Source organism: Dipodomys merriami, unplaced genomic scaffold (assembly GCF_024711535.1).
Source record: "Dipodomys merriami isolate MVZ:Mamm:240054 unplaced genomic scaffold, mDipMer1.0.p SCAF_7, whole genome shotgun sequence".
Classification (NCBI taxonomy): domain Eukaryota; kingdom Metazoa; phylum Chordata; class Mammalia; order Rodentia; family Heteromyidae; genus Dipodomys; species Dipodomys merriami.
Genome location: NW_027206290.1, coordinates 55413992 through 55431398, shown reverse-complemented (window position 1 = coordinate 55431398; position 17407 = coordinate 55413992). Strand labels below are relative to the sequence as shown.

Sequence of the window (17407 nt, the reverse complement as noted above, 5' to 3'; positions counted from 1 at the left end):
TAGTCCTGGAGCTAGAACTCAGGGCCTGGTCACTGTCCCTGAGCTTCTTTTGCTCAAGGCTAGTACTCTACCACTTGAGGCACAACTCCACTTCTGGCTTTTTGGTGGTTAATTGGAGATAAGAGTCTCATGTACTTTTCCTGCCTGGTTTGGCTTCAAACCATGATCCCCAGATCTTAGCCTCCTGAGTAGCTAGGATTACAGGTATAAGTCACCAGCACCTGGCTTTGCTTTCTCTTTATTTTAAATTAGGTGTGGATGCAAAGTGTGCCCTAGAGCAGTGCTTCCCAAAAGCATTTTCTATAATAATGACTAAATTTTTAATTTTTTAACTGCTTGTGGGTACTGTTCAGATTGGGCAGAATTCAACTGTTTTAATTGTTCAATCATTAACATCAGGATAGATAGATAGATATTGGCATTGGAAGGGGCAGGTACCCTACCTCTTGAGCCATGCCTCTAGCCCCTTTTTGCATTGGTTATTTTCAAGGTAAGCGCTCATAGTATGCCCAGGCCAACCTCAGCTATGATACTCCTCCTTCTGCCTCCCCATGTCACTGAGGGTTACTGGCATGGACCACTGTGCCCAGCCACTGTGCTTCCATTGAGATGAACCTTAAGAATTTATATATCAATCCCAGCGCAGGTGGCTCATGCCTGTAATCCTAGCTACTCAGGAGGCTGAGATCTGAGGATCGGCAAGAAAGCACAGTAATTCCATTTTTACCTCAAGTGGCTAAGATTATAGGCTTGAGCCACTTTAACCTGGCTAAATTATATATTAAGGGGAGGTTTCCTACAGAGGAAAAGAAACATTGTGGTCTATTGTTATTGTGTAAGTTTGTAGTTTTTTTAGACTTCTGGAAAATAAGGTAGAGAGTAATAGAATTACTAATTGCAAATAATATTTCAAGTAGACTCAAACTTTGACTACAGGTTTGGTAAAAAAATTATTACTCAACTGATGTATTTACTTTTTACATAGTTATAAAATTTATTAAATAAGATTTATTCATGGTAACAAATTCAGTAATCCCCAGGTGGATAAAGTAAAATGAGGATGTCCACTACACTATATCTAGTGAAATTCCCATCCTCCAAAGAATTACAAGTTAAAGAGGATCTTTCCTGACTTAGAAACCAAAAAAGCTTCTCAGGCCACATCACCTTTAAGGGTAAAGTAGGAAGTCACATTTCTATACTCTGGTTCTTGCAAATATCAAGTCAGAATTCACTGGATGTTGTTTGAGGCAATATTTGGACATCACAATGGCCAACGTGTTGGGAAAGTGAAAAAGGAAGTTTTTTGTGGTTTTTGTTATAATCAGATGAGAAATCTTGGAATGAAAGATCTTCATATAGTTAAGAGGCTGAACTCTACAGCACAAAACTTGAAATACAGAAAGGATAAATAAGATTAATGACATTTAAACTGTTCCCATGTTTTCAATCCTTTACATCATGTTCATTTTGGTTATTTTAGGCTTCTTTGAGCTTTATAATATAAAAAGCACTTGCTAAAGTTAAGGTTTATGACCATGATCACAAATGGATACATTGTTCTTTATCCTGTAGTGGGTTTTTTTTTGTTTTGTTTTGTTTTTGGGTCCGGTCGTGGGGTCTGAACTCTGGGCCTGGGCACTGTCCCTCAGCTCAAGGCTAACGCTCTACCACTTGAGCCACAGTGCCACTTCTGGCTTTTTTCTTTTTCCTTATGTGGTGCTGAGGAATTGAACCCAGGGCCTCATGCATGCAAGGCAAGTGCTCTACCACTGAGCCACCTTCCCAGCCCCTGTTTTTGTTTGTTTTTAACTGTTGCCAGCTACCATAATCTACATGAATATGGGCTGGACATAACTCACATACATATGGATTACATATAGATACCTATATATTTCCTGAATTAAAAAACCACCATGTGAATGATGAATATTTTCCTTGAGTTTCCATATGAATTTTCCCTTGAGGGAAAAAATATTGAAAGTGCCTTGTTTATAGTATCTTTACAATAAAAAAAAAATGGAGAGGAAAAAAAAAAAAAAAAAGAAAGTGCCTTGTTAAATTTCCACATGGCATGAACTTTCCACATGGCCCTAATACCAGACTTGGCCTACAAAAAGTTGGAATGCAGTTAATACACTGTGCTTCTGTTTCCTAGCAGATCTGTGACTCAGAATCCTATGTGTCAGTCTGTCTCAACTTGCCTAAAGGACCTAAGGACAAGGGAGGATCACTGGTGAATGTGTGAATTTGGACTAAATATCCTGGTCTAACTTGAACAGCAGCTTGTGTTTTAAACTCTAAGCTAGCTCTTTGAATCTTCTGTCAAAACAATCTTCCCCCAAAACAAAACAAGTTGTATTTTAAGGAGTAAGAGTCCCACTCTAGAACATACATGAAAATTAAATACTGTCTTTATCTGTTATCAAATGGGGAAAATAAGCTCTAGTTCATAGCAATATGGGAAAGTTTTAGATTCTATGGAAAATGAAAATGTTGCTTGAAACTTTGCGTGAACAATGAGACTTGAGAGTATTCCAGGCACTTTTGAAGCTTAACTGGTTGATTATGTCTATTAATGGTCTGGTAGTAGATGTTATTAGTCTTCCCCTGTATTGGGATGCAAGATAGCAGGAGTTATCCTGACTATTCTGGTACTTGCAACATAGACTTAACCACACTAATCAGTTCATGAAACTCTGTGTTCTGAAAGTGACCTCGATCAGAAAACTTGTATAATTTGGCATCCAACTTATCTGCCACTTCTTGTTGTTCTGTCCATGGAAGAAAAGGGTCATCAGTGGAGCCAAACTGCACAATGTGAGAGCAGTTGGTCTTGATCTTTTCCCACTGCCAGGGGCGGTTGAAGTATCCTACACAGAGGAGAAAAAACTATCAATGTCATGAAAAACATTTTAGATATTTGGAAATACTTAGTGAAGACCATTACAGACACAGAAAATCAAAGCCTACATGAATTAGAAGTATTATTTTGTTTTCAGATCTGTAGGAATAAATACCAAGGTACTTGTGAAAAATGAATAAAAATTTCAAACAAAACCAGCTATCTAGGATTTAGACTTTAAGTTGAAAAGAGGTCTGCAATCTCTCAGTGTACCCAACTTAAATCAAAAGTGTGTGGTTCTGGCCCAGCTTAAACAGCAACTCATGTTTGAGCTTCAGGCCAGCACTTTGGACTTTTTGTCTTGTTTTCTTTTTTTTTTTAAAGACTTGCTGACTTCTTTCTTTTTGCTTATGTGGTGCTGAGGAATCGAACCCAGGGGCCTCAGGCATGCTAGGCAAGTGCTCTACCACTGAGCCACCTTCCCAGCTCATTGTCTTGTTTTCTTTCCTTGATAAAACCAATTTTATTTTACAGAATAAAACATGTCAAAACCTAACTAGTTTTAATCTGGACTGAGAATCAGTAAATTTAGGTTTCATTTGTCATTGTGTTTCAATAAATTGAGTGTCCTCTGCAATTCTTTCTCATATGCTAATGTTTTTGAAAAGCTTATCTGAAAAATAATAACTCTTAGAAACTGAATAGACAGCTGTATGTGTAGCGGAAGTTTTTCTAGATATTTGATCTCAGACTTACCACTTGCACGCTCATTTTCATCCCCCAAGTCAGATGTGTATGCAGACACCAATACAATAGCATATACTTGATGCGTCTCTGCATACCTGGAGAAGAAAATGTAATGTAAAATGTTACATCTACACAACAAATTATAAACTGCTTTAAAACTCATCATTTTAGAGCTGAGCACCAGTGGCTCACACTTGTAACCCTAGCTACTAAGGAGGCTGAGATCTGAGGATCACAGTTCAAAGCCAGCCCGGGCAGGAAAGCCCGTGAGACTCTTCTCTCCATTAAACCACCAGAAAACCAGAAGTGGCACTGTGGCTCAAGTGGTAGAGCACTAGCCTTGAGCTGAAGAGCTGAAGGACAACACCCAGGCCTAGAGCTCAAGCCACATGACCAACAACAACAAAAACATCATTTTAGACTCACTATAGCATGTATCTTCTACAAAGCTCCCATGTAACTGCAGTATTACTATCCTCAACATGTTTGATGGTGATATAGCAAAATTATCATTTATCTCTGCTTGTACCAAAAATGTCCTTGAAAACTTCTTCACTGGGCTTTAAAACCTGATATGGCTCAAGTGATAGAGTGCTTGCCTCCCTGAATTCAAAACCCAGTATAATCCAAACAGAAAACAAACCTATAAAACTGGCAATCCTGGGCTGGGAAGGTGGCTCAGTTGTAGAGCGCTTGCCTTGCATGCATGAGGCCCTGGGTTCAATTCCTCAGCACCACATAAGCAAAAAAAAAAAAAAAGCCGGAAGTGGCGCTGTGGCTCAGGCGGTAGAGCGCTAGCCTTGAGCTGAAGAGCTGAGGGATAGTGCCCAGGCTCAGAGTTCAGGCCCCATGACTGAACCCCAAAAAAACAAATAAAAAAAATACCCACCAGAGGGGCTGGGAAGGTGGCTCAGTGGTAGAGCGCTTGCCTTGCATGCATGAGGCCCTGGGTTCGATTCGTCAGCACCACATAAGCAAAAAGAAAAAAGCCGGAAGTGGTGCTGTGGCTCAAGTGTAGAGCACTAGCCTTGAGCTGAAGAGCTCAGGGACAGCGCCTAGACCCAGAGTTCAGGCCCCACAACTGGCAAAAAAAAAACCCACACCAGGAGGGGGGATGCTGGGAAGGGATGTGAAGGGTGAACCAAAGGAGGAGGCTGCAATGCTTGGTAAGAAATGTACGCATTATCCTGCCCATGTAATTGTAACCCCTCTGTACAGTATGTTCACAAATAAAATTAAATTAAATTAAAAAAAAACCCACACCAGTTGAATGTAAACTAATACAACCACTCTGGAAAGCAGTCTGGATGTTCCTCAGAAAACTAAACATAGACATACACTATTACCCAGCCATATCACTCCTAGGCATCTACTCTGAACAACAGGATCCAGGATCCAGGGACACCTGTTCATTGCTGCACTGTTCACAATAGCCAAGATATGGAAACAACCCCAAAATTGTGGTACCTATATACAGTGGAATTTTACACAGCTATTAGAAAGGATAAAATAATGGCATTTGCAGGGAACTGAATGGAACTAGAACAAATCATTTTGAGCAAGATAAACGAGGATCAGAGAGACAAATGGCACATGGTCTCCCTGATATGTGGATGTTAGACTCAAAACACAATGAGATATGACAAAGTAAACAAGATACCCATACATAGTAAAACCAAAAGAGGTTTTTATAGTACCCAAGGACCTCATCATAGATGCATAAAATAACATATAGACTGAAAAGAAGACCAAAGACAAGGAAACAAAGACCTCTTCTTAATTTGTCGTATCATTTTTAGATGACTCTAAGTTCTTTACCTCATATATGGTGGATACATATGCACATCTGGGGGAAGTTAGGAGGAGGGCACAGAGGAAAACTGGTGAAAAAATACAGCAGAACTCATCTGCACTGGACATTGATGAAAGTGAACTAAGCAATTCAAGGGCAGTGATGGGAGGGAGGGAATGAGAGAAAAAGAGGAAACAGCTGACACTAAGCAAAAGGAAAGAAATGAACATATCACCAGATTTCAAAGAAATAGTTTTATAAAAGCTCATAGAGTTCATAAGCTTTGTAGATTAAGATAATGATGATTATCATTGTAAAGGTTAAAATGTGTTTGTAACTTTAGCTAACTATACCACAGTACCATGAAATTTATGTAATCACTTAATCTCAATAAAGAAATATTTAGAGAGAAAAAAAGTGGAGATAGGAGATGCTGTTACTGTTTATCACCTGGGATTGACTTGTATTTCCTCATGTTTCTTAAACAAATACTTTATAAGAAATCTCTTTAATATAATTTTAAATATTTACTGGATGCCACTGGCTCATACCTGTAATCCTAGCTATTTGGAAGGCTAAGATCTGGAGGATTTTTATTTGAAGGTGACCTGGGCAGAAAGGTCTACAAGGGCTTGGTGCTATTGACTCATGCTTATAATCTTAGCTACTCAAGAAGCCGAGATAAGGATTGAAGTCATCATAGGCAGTACTGTCCATGAGACTCATTTCCAATTAACCCCCAAAAGCCAGAAGTAGAGATATGGATCCAGTATAGAGCACTAGCATTGAGCAAAAAACCTCAGGGATAGTGCTTAGACCTTCAAACCACAAGACCAACACCAAAAAAACTCACTAGATACGACACTGAAAATTCACTATACAAATTGTGGGTTGGGATGGGGGGGGAGGGGGAACTCGGAGAGAGCAAAGGAAGGGGTGACATTGTCCAAAAAGAAATGTACACTTTATCTGATTTGTGTAACTGTAATCCCTCTATAATCACCTTTATAATAACAATTACAAAAAAACACCCACCAGCACTATACATTGCCCCTCCACCCACTGTCCTGAAGCATGAATTCAGGACCTGGGCACTGTCCTTGAGCTTCTTTTGCTCAAGGCTAGCATTCTACCACTTGAGCCATAGCACCACTTCTGGCTTTTTCTATTTATTTTTTTTTAATTTTTGTTTTTTTATTGTGAAAATACTGTACAGAGGGGTTATAATTACGTGGGCAAGATAATGAGTACATTTCTTATCAAGCATTGTAGCCTCCTCCTTTGTTTCCCCTTCCCATCCCTTCCTATCCTCCCCCGACCCCTCCATCCAATCCTCCCCACTTACCTCCTCCCCCCCCCCCCAACCCTGGCTTTTTCTATTTATGTAGTACTGAGGAATCAAGCCCAGGGCTTCATGTATGCTAGGCAAGCCATATTCTCAGCTCTAGCACTAAACATTGTAATGACAGTTTCCCCTTGCTAAATAATAGGTCATCCAGGGTAGTCCTCAGTGAGTATGTCACATTCCTGTTTCCTAACATCCATACACAGACAATTTTGGCACACATTTTTCTCCTTGTCTCTCTTAGATATCAGTTCTTAGATGACTGTTGACAATCCTACAATAAATTCAAGGACCTTTAAAACAAAGTACATATTACCAGGCTTAAGAAAAATTCAGCTAGTCTGGATTAGGACAGATTTCAACATTAAAGGGATCTCTCATATGAACATACCATAATTTGGCAGCTCTATACCAAAAACATTATTATTCCCATAGCTTTGCCCAGAGACGATTCCCTAACACAAGATATCCTGACTGACCACTTAGGATAAGCAGTTATACAAATAAAAACTCATTGTCATCTAGCCTAGGAAACAGAAAAGAAGCCCAATCCAGATAGGCTTACTCAGCCAGGTGAGTCCCTAACCTTTCATGCTAATGAAGAAGATGTGATGTTCTAATGGAGAGCATCAGGAATGTGTCCAGGAACCTCAAGGACTGTGTTAGGGGTGGGGTGGTTACAAGTAGCAGGGGAGAGCAGCTCCCATCCTCTATCCAGTATTACTGAGCATCTCTCATATGCCAGGCTCTCATCTAAGCACTGGATTTTCAGTGTCAATGAACAAAGTCCCACATTCACAAAGCCTCCATGCTATTGATGAGACAGACAAGAAATAAATAGGATGTCAGAGTATTAAAAATGCTATAGGTAATACGATATAAATGAAAGAGAGCAAGCAGAGGCTGCTGTTTTATGTAGAATGGTTAGGCAAGAGGACACTGAAGCAAAGACTTAAGAAAGCTCAGAGCAGGATATAGTAGGTATGTACTAGACATGTTCTGGGAACTACAATGAGGTCAGTAAGTCAGGCTGGGAGGACAGAAGGAGAGAGGCGGAGACACAAGACTGGAGTGACAAGAAGCTGCAGGGGTTTGGGGCCACTTAGATTTTAAAGGATCACTGCTTCCCAGGAAGGTAATATATATTTCAATTCACTAACCAAACAAGGAAGAAGTAAGAGATTATGCTCTACTTTGGTGAGACAGCACTATTTTCTCTGCAACGAAAACTTAAGGTATTCGGTTATTTCCTAAGCAAGATGGCTGGAGCCCATGAAAGGGTAGCAGTTCAATAAGAATCACACCTCGAGCCGGGCGCTGGTGGCTCACGCCTGTAATCCTAGCTACTCAGGAGGCTGAGATCTGAGGATCACGGTTCAAAGCCAGCCCGGGCAGGAAAGACTGTGAGACTCCTATCTCCGATAAACCACCAGAAAACCGGAAGTGGCGCTGTAGCTCAAGTGGTAGAGCGCTCGCCTTGAGCTGAAGAGCTGAGGGACAGCGCCCAGGCCCAGAGTTCAAGCCCCACGACCGACAAAAAAAAAAAAAAAAAAAAAAAAAAAGAATCACACCTCATGGCTGCAATGGCCCCGGAACTGTGGCCTATAATGATGGTCTTTTCATCACACTGCAGCTCCGTCTCCATGAAGGGCAGCCAGATGCACTCTCGAGCGGTAACTGTGGTTCAGGATAAAGAAAGTCTGTCATTTGATATGGGTAGCCTCCATGTAATGCTACCCCACCTTTCTAACAGATGACCATTCAGCAGCTCACAACTTCTAAAATGTGCAAGCACAATGGGAGATGGGTTGTTTTTAACAGAGCCTGGGATTTGTGAATTATTGGTTGCAAGCTTTAAAAAGCTGTTTTTCAGATAGTCCTAATTGATTTCAAATTTTCAATCCTCTTACCTAAGCCCTCACTCAGTGCTGGAATTACAAGTGTATGACACCACACCTGGCCTCAACTCTAAAGCTTTCATGTAAATATTCTTGAAAATATTTACAATTTCAGGTACATATTCATTCTTTCCTGAAGCAGCTCAGAAGCATATCCAAAACAAAAGGTGTAATGTTTCATGTTTTAAAATATTAGGTTCTCAAATAGAGTCTATAAAGTTTAAGCATATCTCTGTTTCAAATGGAACAACCATAAATTCTGCCTGCAAATGTATACTTAAGAGCAAAAAAAGCCAAGTTGTTTGCAAAGTTCAAAATTAAATGTTATTGGGCTGGGAAGGTGGCTCAGTGGTAGAGCACTTGCCTTGCATGCCTGAGGCCCTGGGTTCGATTCGTCAGCACCACATAAGCAAAATGAAAAAAGCCGGAAGTGGTGCTGTGGCTCAAGTGGTAGAGCGCTAGCCTTGAGCTGAAGAGCTGAGGGACAGCGCCCAGGCCCAGAGTTCAGGCCCCACAACTGGACCCCCCCCCAAAAAAAAATTAAATGTTATCAAACTCTGTTGCTTTTAATATTCTTTACTAGAATTTTCCTTTTTTTTTTTTTTTTTGGTTTATGCCCTCCTCCCCAATCTACTTGCCTTATTCATTCTTAGGTATATATTTATCTTTGGGTTCTCTACAATTTTCCTGTTCTCTAATCATTTAGAGGAGGAAAAAAAAAAAAAAGATGAGACCAAAACCCAACAAAATAAGGCTATTTAAAACAAGTTTAAAACTTACTTGGGTCAGGCATGTTTTTAGCCAAACACTGGAAACCAGGTATCTATGATATGAGGGGGGAAAAAAAGGCTATAATAAAGAGCTTAATTGCAACTAAAACTTTGCTAATAAAAATTTGACACTTGATTTGTCCTTATCAATTCACAGTTTGCTTACAGTATGAAAGGAGGTAGGTTAAGTGCTATACAATTACAAGGGAACATATAATCTCTCTTCATAAAGTCCATCTGTAGTTTTCTATGTAGCCCATTCTGTAGACCTCTACAGAGACTTGTATCTACATTTGCACATGGGTATTTTTCTTGAAAGCACCTGTTTGTAGACAAGGCAAAAGTGAATGTGTTCTAGATAGACTGACTTAGAGCCAAACACTGAATTCCAGACATATAAAACAATACAGAAACATGATAGAGAAGTTAGACATCCCATTCTCTAGGACAGCTCCAGCCCTGATCTTTTGGTTTGTAGCTCTGTTCATAGAGTTCAGCCACCACCCTGAAATTCTATTCCAGAGACCTACTATTCTATTGAATGTATTTACGCTTCCTGAAATTCTATTCTAGAGGTCAAGCCGGGAAATAGTTTTACTGTTGGATTATGGAAGAGGTTCTTTGTTTTGTCAAGATTCCCAAGGCAACTTAAAATATACTAGCATTTTTATAAGGTTCACATAGGAGCCAAATTAAATGACGTACTGCCTAAAGGGCATACATAAGAGTTGTAAAACTATTTTAATTTAAAAAATAAGCAAACGAGGCATTTCAAGGTGGAATGAAAATGGAATGGGAGACATAGTCATCCAGAAAATATTGGGAATGTTCTAGAATTTAGTCTGGGCCAGGGATATAGCTCAGTGAAATAGTGCCTGCAAGCCTGAGGTTCTGGGTTTGATTTCCAGTACAAGGGAAACTTTTTGTTTTGTTTTGTTTTGAAGTTGGGTGATTTGTTACATTAGCTTCATACATAATCTACACATATTACATACAACCTTTGTACAATATTATGTGCTTCATATTTAGAAAACAGAAAGCAGGAAGAAATGAAGAGGGATGTAAAATTATTTGGGAAGTCCCAAATCAGAACTGGCAGCAGATAGGGGGAAGGGTGGGGACTCATTACTGTAGTTCTAAAAAGGGTGTGTTTGTTCGTTGTCTAACAACAGAGTTCTCAAGAGTAGTCTTCTAGGCATTTTCTCAATCAAAGTCCTGGCCCCTAGATCTAGTCTTTAGGAGAAGGTGGCGGAAAAGAGGAATGGAAACATAGGTCTCTGCTGGAGGTGGACAGACACATGTGCTAACTTCGTTCTTGAGTATTCCTCCTCATCGCCCCCCCCCCCCCCACGGCTCCAAGCCAACTTCCCAGAGCCGTGAGGCCTGCATCTCTTACCTGCTCCAGCCTCTTTTTCACCCAGCCGTACCAGCCGTGGGTGGCCACATCCCCACCTCCGTTCCCGGGAACAATCACTGCCTTGCTAGGAGAAGCCATAGTGTAGAATCCACAGCAGCAGGTCTTGCGCTGCTGGGAGCCAAGATTGCATCCGGCCAGGAGCCTGCACTGAGGTCTTCTGGGAATTGTAGTTCTAGAAATGTAGTTCTTTCTTTACCCTAACTAGTGCTCCATTTAAGACAGGCAGTGACAGGTTCAGAATGTGTTATCTCTTAAATATTCTATAAGAAAAGGTGTTTTTAGTTGGGCTCTGGTGGCTCATGCCTGTAATCCTAGCTACTCAGGAGGCTGAGATCTGAGAATCTCAGTTTAAAGTCAGCCCAGGCAGGAAAATCCCTGAGACTCATCTCCAATTAACCATGACACAACTGCAAGTGGAGCTGTGGCTCAAAGGGGTAGAGCACTAGCCTTGAGCAAAAGAGCTCATGGTACAGAGGCAACGTCCTGAGTTCAAGCCCCACAGCCAACAAAACAAAAAAGATCTTTTACAAGCATGCAGAATATAAGCATTTTATAACTTAGGGACTCCTTAAATCCATGTTATTTTTTCCTTCTGATTTCTAGTAGTTGGTTGTTTTTTTTTAGCTGAATCAGCCGTGGTTGCTCCATTTTATTGCTATAAATGTTGTCTTTATAAATGTTCTCATCTTCCCTGTAGGGCACATAGGTAGCATCCATCCTTAAACCAATTTAGAGCCTAGGGAAACTTTGAAACAAATAAAATTATTTGCCTATTAGAATATGGCAGTCCTGAAATCATGGGTCTGTCTTACATAAAAGTTTATTTAACAGAGTTGGACAGAAATGTGCCATACAGAAAAGTAAGTCTTTTTTGTGGGGTGTGGGTACTAGAGGCTTGAATTCCATCTCCTCCAGCTCTCCATCAACTTTTTCACTCACAGCTGGTGCTCTACCATGCCTCTATTTCTAGCTTTTTGCTGTTAATTGGAGATAAGAGTCTTAAGGATTTGTCTACCCAGGCTGGCTTTGAACCCAGGTCTTCAGATCTCAGCCTATAATCAGATAGAATTATGTGTGTCACTAGTACCTGCATTAGGAAAGTGCTTGCTTGGTTCCTTCCTTTTCTCTCTTTCTTTTTCTCCTTTTCTTCCTTCCCTTCCATTCTTTCTTTCCTTTTGTTCTTTTCTTTTTTCCTTCCTTCTTTCCTTTTTTCCCTCCCTCCCTTCCTTTCTTTCTTGTGTGTGCTAGTATCCGGGGCTTGATCTCTGGGACTGGGCACGGTCCCAGAGCTCTTTTGCTCAACACTGATGTGTGGCTCCACTTCTGGCTTTTTGTGGTTAATTGAAGATAAGAATCTCCAAGAAGCGGCACTGGTCGCTCACGCATGTAATCCTAGCTACTCAGGAGGCTGAGATCTGAGGATCGCGGTTCAAAGCCAGCCTGGGCAGGAAAGACTGTGAGACTCCTATCTCCAATAAACCACCAGAAAACTGGAAGTGGTGCTATAGCTCAAGTGGTAGAGCACTCACCTTGAGCTGAGGAGCTGAGGGACAGTGCCCAGGCCCAGAGTTCAAGCCCCACAACTGACCAAAAAAAAAACCTCCAAGAAAGCAGGAATGGAGAGGTAAGGAGGGGAGGGAAGAGGAGAGGAAGGGAGAGAGGGGAGAGAAGAGAGGAGTTTTCTCCCTGAGGTCTGCTTCTGAGGCATCAATTGCCCCAACATGATAATACCTCCATAGCTTGGAAGCTTTTTGGAAGCTTCTTCAGAAACCAACAACAAAGGTCAAATATTTTAACCTTATTGTTTTAGTCATTTAAAAAGTAATAAAGCATATGATATTCATAAACATAGGCCCTGTGCTTTATATAAACCTCAAGAAAATGCAATTGGCATGCCTACTTTCATTATCTCAACTGTAGCTATGGGTGTCAAACTCATCAGCTAATACATATATGTATAGTTTCTTATACATCAATTATACTTCAATATAAAACACACAGATGGTGAGAAATCTGAGAATATAGGATCAAAGCTAGCGTAAGCAGAAAAGTCTATGAGACTTATCTCCACTTAACCAAAAAAAAGTCAGAAGTGGAGGTGTGGGTCAAGGAGTAGAATGCCAACTTTGGGAGAGGGGAGAACCCAGCCAAAGGCAAAAGTCCTGAGGTCAGCTGGCACCAGTGGCTCATACCTGTAATCCTAGCTACTCAGGAGGCTGAGATCTGAAGATCATGGTTTGAAGCCAGCTTGGGCAGGAAAGTGTGAGACTCTTACCTCCAATTAATCACAGAAAAAGCCAAAAAGTGGTACTGTAGCTCAAGTGGTAGAGTACTAGCCTTGAGCAAAAGGAGCTTAGGGACGGTGCCCAGAACAGAGTTCAAGGCACAGGACCAGCAAGCCCCAGTACTAGGACTAAATAAATAAACAAGCACAGACATTTCAGTTTCCATCTTTGCTTGCTCAGGGGCTTAATTTGTTCAGGAAACAATGGCATTCCATTAACAGAAACTGGCTGAAAAAATGAATCTTCCTTAAGCTTTGGGTAGCTTTTCAAAGGAAAATAGAGAAGACAATGGCTTCTACTTTTCCCTTTTCATGGGTTGTTTTATGCCAAGAATGATTATAGAGATTATATGATTTCATGTAAATTCACCTTGTTGTTAACTCTTGGGCAAATATATTCTGAGATTGTTATGCAAAAAATTGTTTTTTGGAGTTTAAAACTGAATGTCAACTTTTTTATGAATTAAAAAATGTTCAAGGGAGCTGGGAAGGTGGCTCAGTGGTAGAGTGCTTGCCTTGCAAGCATGAAGCCCTGGGTTCGATTCCTCAGCACCACATAAGCAAAAAGAAAAAAGCCGGAAGTGATGCTGTGGCTCAAGTAGTAGAGTGCTAGCCTTGAGCAAAAGAAGCTCAAAGATAGTGCTTAGGCCCTGAGTCCAAGTCTCAGGACTGGTGGGGGGAAAAAAGCACAAATGCACATTTATATTTGGTACATTATTTGCTAATATGGAAAGCGTTTTTTTTTTTTTTTTTTGTCAGTCATGGGGCTTGAACTCTGGGCTTGGGCACTGTGCCTTTGCTCTTCAGCTCAAGGCAAGCGCTCTACTGCTTGAGCCAGTGTCACTTCCGGTTTTTCTAGTGGGTTTTATTGAAAATGAGTGTCACGGACTTTTCTGCCCAGGCTGGCTTTGAACTGCGATCCTCAGATCTCAGCCTCCTGAGTAGCTAGCATTACAGGCATGAGCCACTGGCGCCCGGCCAGAAAGCGTTCTTTAAGAATTTGTTGTAGGTGTAAATCAATGGTAGAAGGACTTGCCTAGATTGTGCAAAATTCAAGTTTGTTTCCCAGCACCCTAACACCTCCATTAAAACAAAAAGCCACAAACAAAATACACACACTCACACACACACACACTCACACACACACAATATTACTGATTCAGTTGTAGTCTTCCTATGAGTTCAGCCATCTTCCTCTAAGGACTTCCAAAAAAAAATCTTCCTCTGCCTGTATTTTTCTTTTCAGGTCATGATCTCTTCAGAAGGAAATGCATATCTTAAATCTTCAAACTTACTATACAAATGCTTTCTTCTCTTCTGGGGTTGCTTTCCTATTTCTGCCACTGTTTTTTTTTTTTTAAATTTTATTTTACTGTAAAGATGCTGTACAGAGGGGTTACAGTTAGGTAAGTAAGGTCATGAAATCATTTCTTTCTTTTTGTCGGTCGTAGGTCTTCAACTCTAGGCCTGGGCGCTGTCCCTCAGCTCTTCAGCTCAAGGCTAGCGCTCTACCACTTGAGCCACATTGCCACTTCTGGCCTTTTCTGTTTGTATGGTGCTGCGGAATCGAACCTAGGGCCTCATGCATGCGAGGCAAGCACTCCACCACTGAGCCACCTTCCCAGCCCCAGGAGTACATTTCTTGCCGCGCATTGTTATGGGCTCCTTTGTTGTTCTCCCACTATCCCTTCCCTCCACCAAACACTGATTTCGTTTGCTTGTTTTTGTAAGGAGGCGTCAAGGAAAGCATTCTGCAACGACTTGAAACGTGATGACTTTCGCCACTCGTAGGAAAGCGTAACAGTGTGGTGGCTACAGAAGGTCGTGTTCCCTGCTTCGTTACTCTCCTAAAATGAAGGTACACTTCCCAATTGCTGCTTCCTTGTTGAAGGATGACAGGGATGTTGTCGCAGAAATTATCTGAGTTCCAGTGCAGAAGCCCTGACGGCAAACAAGAAGGAATTTCGTAACGTGATGAAACTCAACCTAGGTGAGACGGGCTCCCTAGAAAGCCAGTGCGCCTACGTACCGGCTCGGCCGCTGTCCGCCCCTTCCCCTAAGCAGACACCTTCCTCCAGCAGCGTCAGCTTACTCCCTCTCCCGTCCCTCCTGCTTCCGGAATTACACGTCATCGTTCTCGCTTCCTATAACCGAGGCGGTGAGAGCCACGTCCCACTTAGTGTAGCGGATGTCCTATGGAAGCAGGGGCAGCTTCTCAAGACTTCTAACTGGCGCCCAAGAATTGGTCCGATAGAAGCCTGCCTTTTGTAAAGAGAAATCTTTAGGGATGAAGAATCCTTCGGGGAAGCAAGTACTCTGAGCAGTACTGCTGGAGGGCTAGGGCGCTATTGTCTTGCCCTATTCCAAGATGGCGACGCGGCTTCACCGAGTTCTCACTTCCGCTCCCCTCTCTAGTGAAGCGTTCTCTGAATGGCTAGGTCCTGGCTCCGTGGCGTGACGTCACGATCCCCTGACCAATCGGTTGAGAGCTGAGCTGGACTCGGCAGTGGGAACCGGACTCTGGCCCTCGTCGTGAGTGGGTGCGGACGGCTGTGGCCAGGTGAGTTGGGTCAGCCAGGTGAGTGCCTAGGGGTCGAGTGAATGGGGAGGAAGAAAAAGAGGGATAAGAACTGGGTCATTAAGGCCGGCCAGGTGGGGCTCTTCTCAGATGAAGCCTTTTCGTAGTAAGCAGGAAAACTACAGTGAATTGACGACCCAGGTCCTTGCTGAAAGTGACTGGATTTACACGCCCCTTGGTGGCTGAGGACCGGATTCTGGCGCTCCAGCTGGAAGGACCCAACCTCTATAATTTTGCTTTGTGACTGACAGAGGTGGAACTAGAACCCATGTTTTCAGACTGCCGTCAAGGGTTAGGCGTTAGTTAATGTTGTCTAAACGTGTTCACTATGTTATGAAAAGTTATGCCTTTGGCGAGATGAGTGTGATTGATTTTGTTGTTGTTGTTGTTGGACGTTTCCCACAGTATCTTTCCAGATCATTCATTCATTCATTCATTCAATTTACTTCTTACCATACTCTTGTGCTTTGAGAATTTGGCTTAAGCCGCCCTGGAAAAATGTACATTTGTTTTTCTGTGCACAGTTTTACATAAAACTTTGTAGGAGTCTTTGACCCCTTCGAAATCCTCTAAGAATTGGTGGCTTAGCCCAAGGGAAAGGAAAGGAACATCAGGTTTTAATATGTAGAGACCCATGGGGGAACCTAGTACTTTATAAGAAGTATTTTTGAGGGGCTGGGAAGGTGGCTCAGTGATAGAGAGCTTGCCTTGCATGCATAAGGCCCTGGGTTCGATTCCTCAGCACCACATAAGCAGAAAAAGCTGGAAGTGGTGCTGTGGCTCAAGTGGTAGAGCGCTAGTCTTTATCTGAAGAGCTGAGGGACAGTGCCCAGGCTCAGAGTTCAAGACCCATGACTGGCAAAAAAAAAAAAAAAAGCATTTTAAGATGGAAACAATCATTTAATGATGTTTTGCTAAAGTACTTGCTATATTAGAACTTGCTTTTATTCACACTTTTGTCCTTCAGGAAACAGAAGTGCCTTCTGTGCAGAAGTACTTCAGCTTTCCACTTTTGCTAGAAACAGCAAATAGATGTCTTAGAGGTTTTTGTTGGAGCAAACATTTGGAATTTTTGTTGTGTGGGTTATGTATAGAATAATTCATTTGCCTTCCTTGGAAACTTCCGTAATCTGAATTGGAGACAATTGTATTCAGCATTGTATGAAGTGACATTAGAGGCCACTTTAATATTGTAAATTGTTTTCTCATTTTTTTAAGACAGTCTCAAGATGTAGGAGTCACTGTGTAGTTCAGGATATCCTTGAGATTTTTTTATTTAATCACTGTGTGATATTTAAGCAAAATTGAATCTTTATTAAGCAAACATTTTTGCATATACTATCTTCTCTTTATCTTTCTGGGACTTTGTCTTTTATTAGACTTTGAGCCATTCTGCCCGGATGGCTTAATCTTCATGAGCGTTCATAAGATCAGTAAATGTTTCATCGTATTCTTTTAATTCTTGCCATCTGTTAAGAGCTGGAGTATAGTGCTGTGGTATTTTGTAGGTCTGTCTTAAAAGCTTTCAAATAACTGTCGATTACTCAATTACTCCTTGCCAATTACACATCTTCAGGTTTTGAGCACAGTCAGGACCCAAATAAGGGTATAGGCTGCCGTTGGCATCTATCTGCTTGCTTGCTTGCTTGCTTGCTTGCTTGCTTTCTCTCTCTCTCTCTCTCTCTCTCTCTCTCTCTCTCTCTCTCTCTCTCTCTCTCTCTCTTCTTTCTT

The 17407-nt window shown here is 41.5% G+C and overlaps 2 protein-coding genes across 4 annotated transcripts in view; one reads left to right on the top strand and one right to left on the bottom strand.

Annotated features, from left to right (window-relative positions):
- Positions 1–1468: 1468 nt before the first annotated feature.
- On the bottom strand, positions 1469–12227 carry Rbbp9 (RB binding protein 9, serine hydrolase). The gene is made up of 5 exons (XM_070006687.1): positions 10794–12227; positions 9408–9450; positions 8301–8406; positions 3602–3687; positions 1469–2873 (listed from the first exon to the last, which is right to left on the bottom strand). Exons 1-5 carry the CDS (start codon positions 10890–10892, stop codon positions 2647–2649), a joined length of 561 nt encoding a protein of 186 aa, XP_069862788.1. The 5' UTR covers positions 10893–12227; the 3' UTR covers positions 1469–2646.
- A 3016-nt stretch (positions 12228–15243) lies between these two features.
- The window catches only part of Sec23b (SEC23 homolog B, COPII coat complex component), a 40215-nt gene continuing 38051 nt past the window's right edge, over positions 15244–17407 (top strand). The window contains exon 1 of one of the 3 annotated variants that reach the window (XM_070006679.1): positions 15244–15658. The gene's annotated coding sequence lies outside the window, so the exon portion shown is untranslated. Of the gene's footprint in view, positions 15677–17407 lie in introns of all 3 variants that reach the window. The other 2 variants (XM_070006680.1, XM_070006681.1) reach the window with 2 other exon arrangements.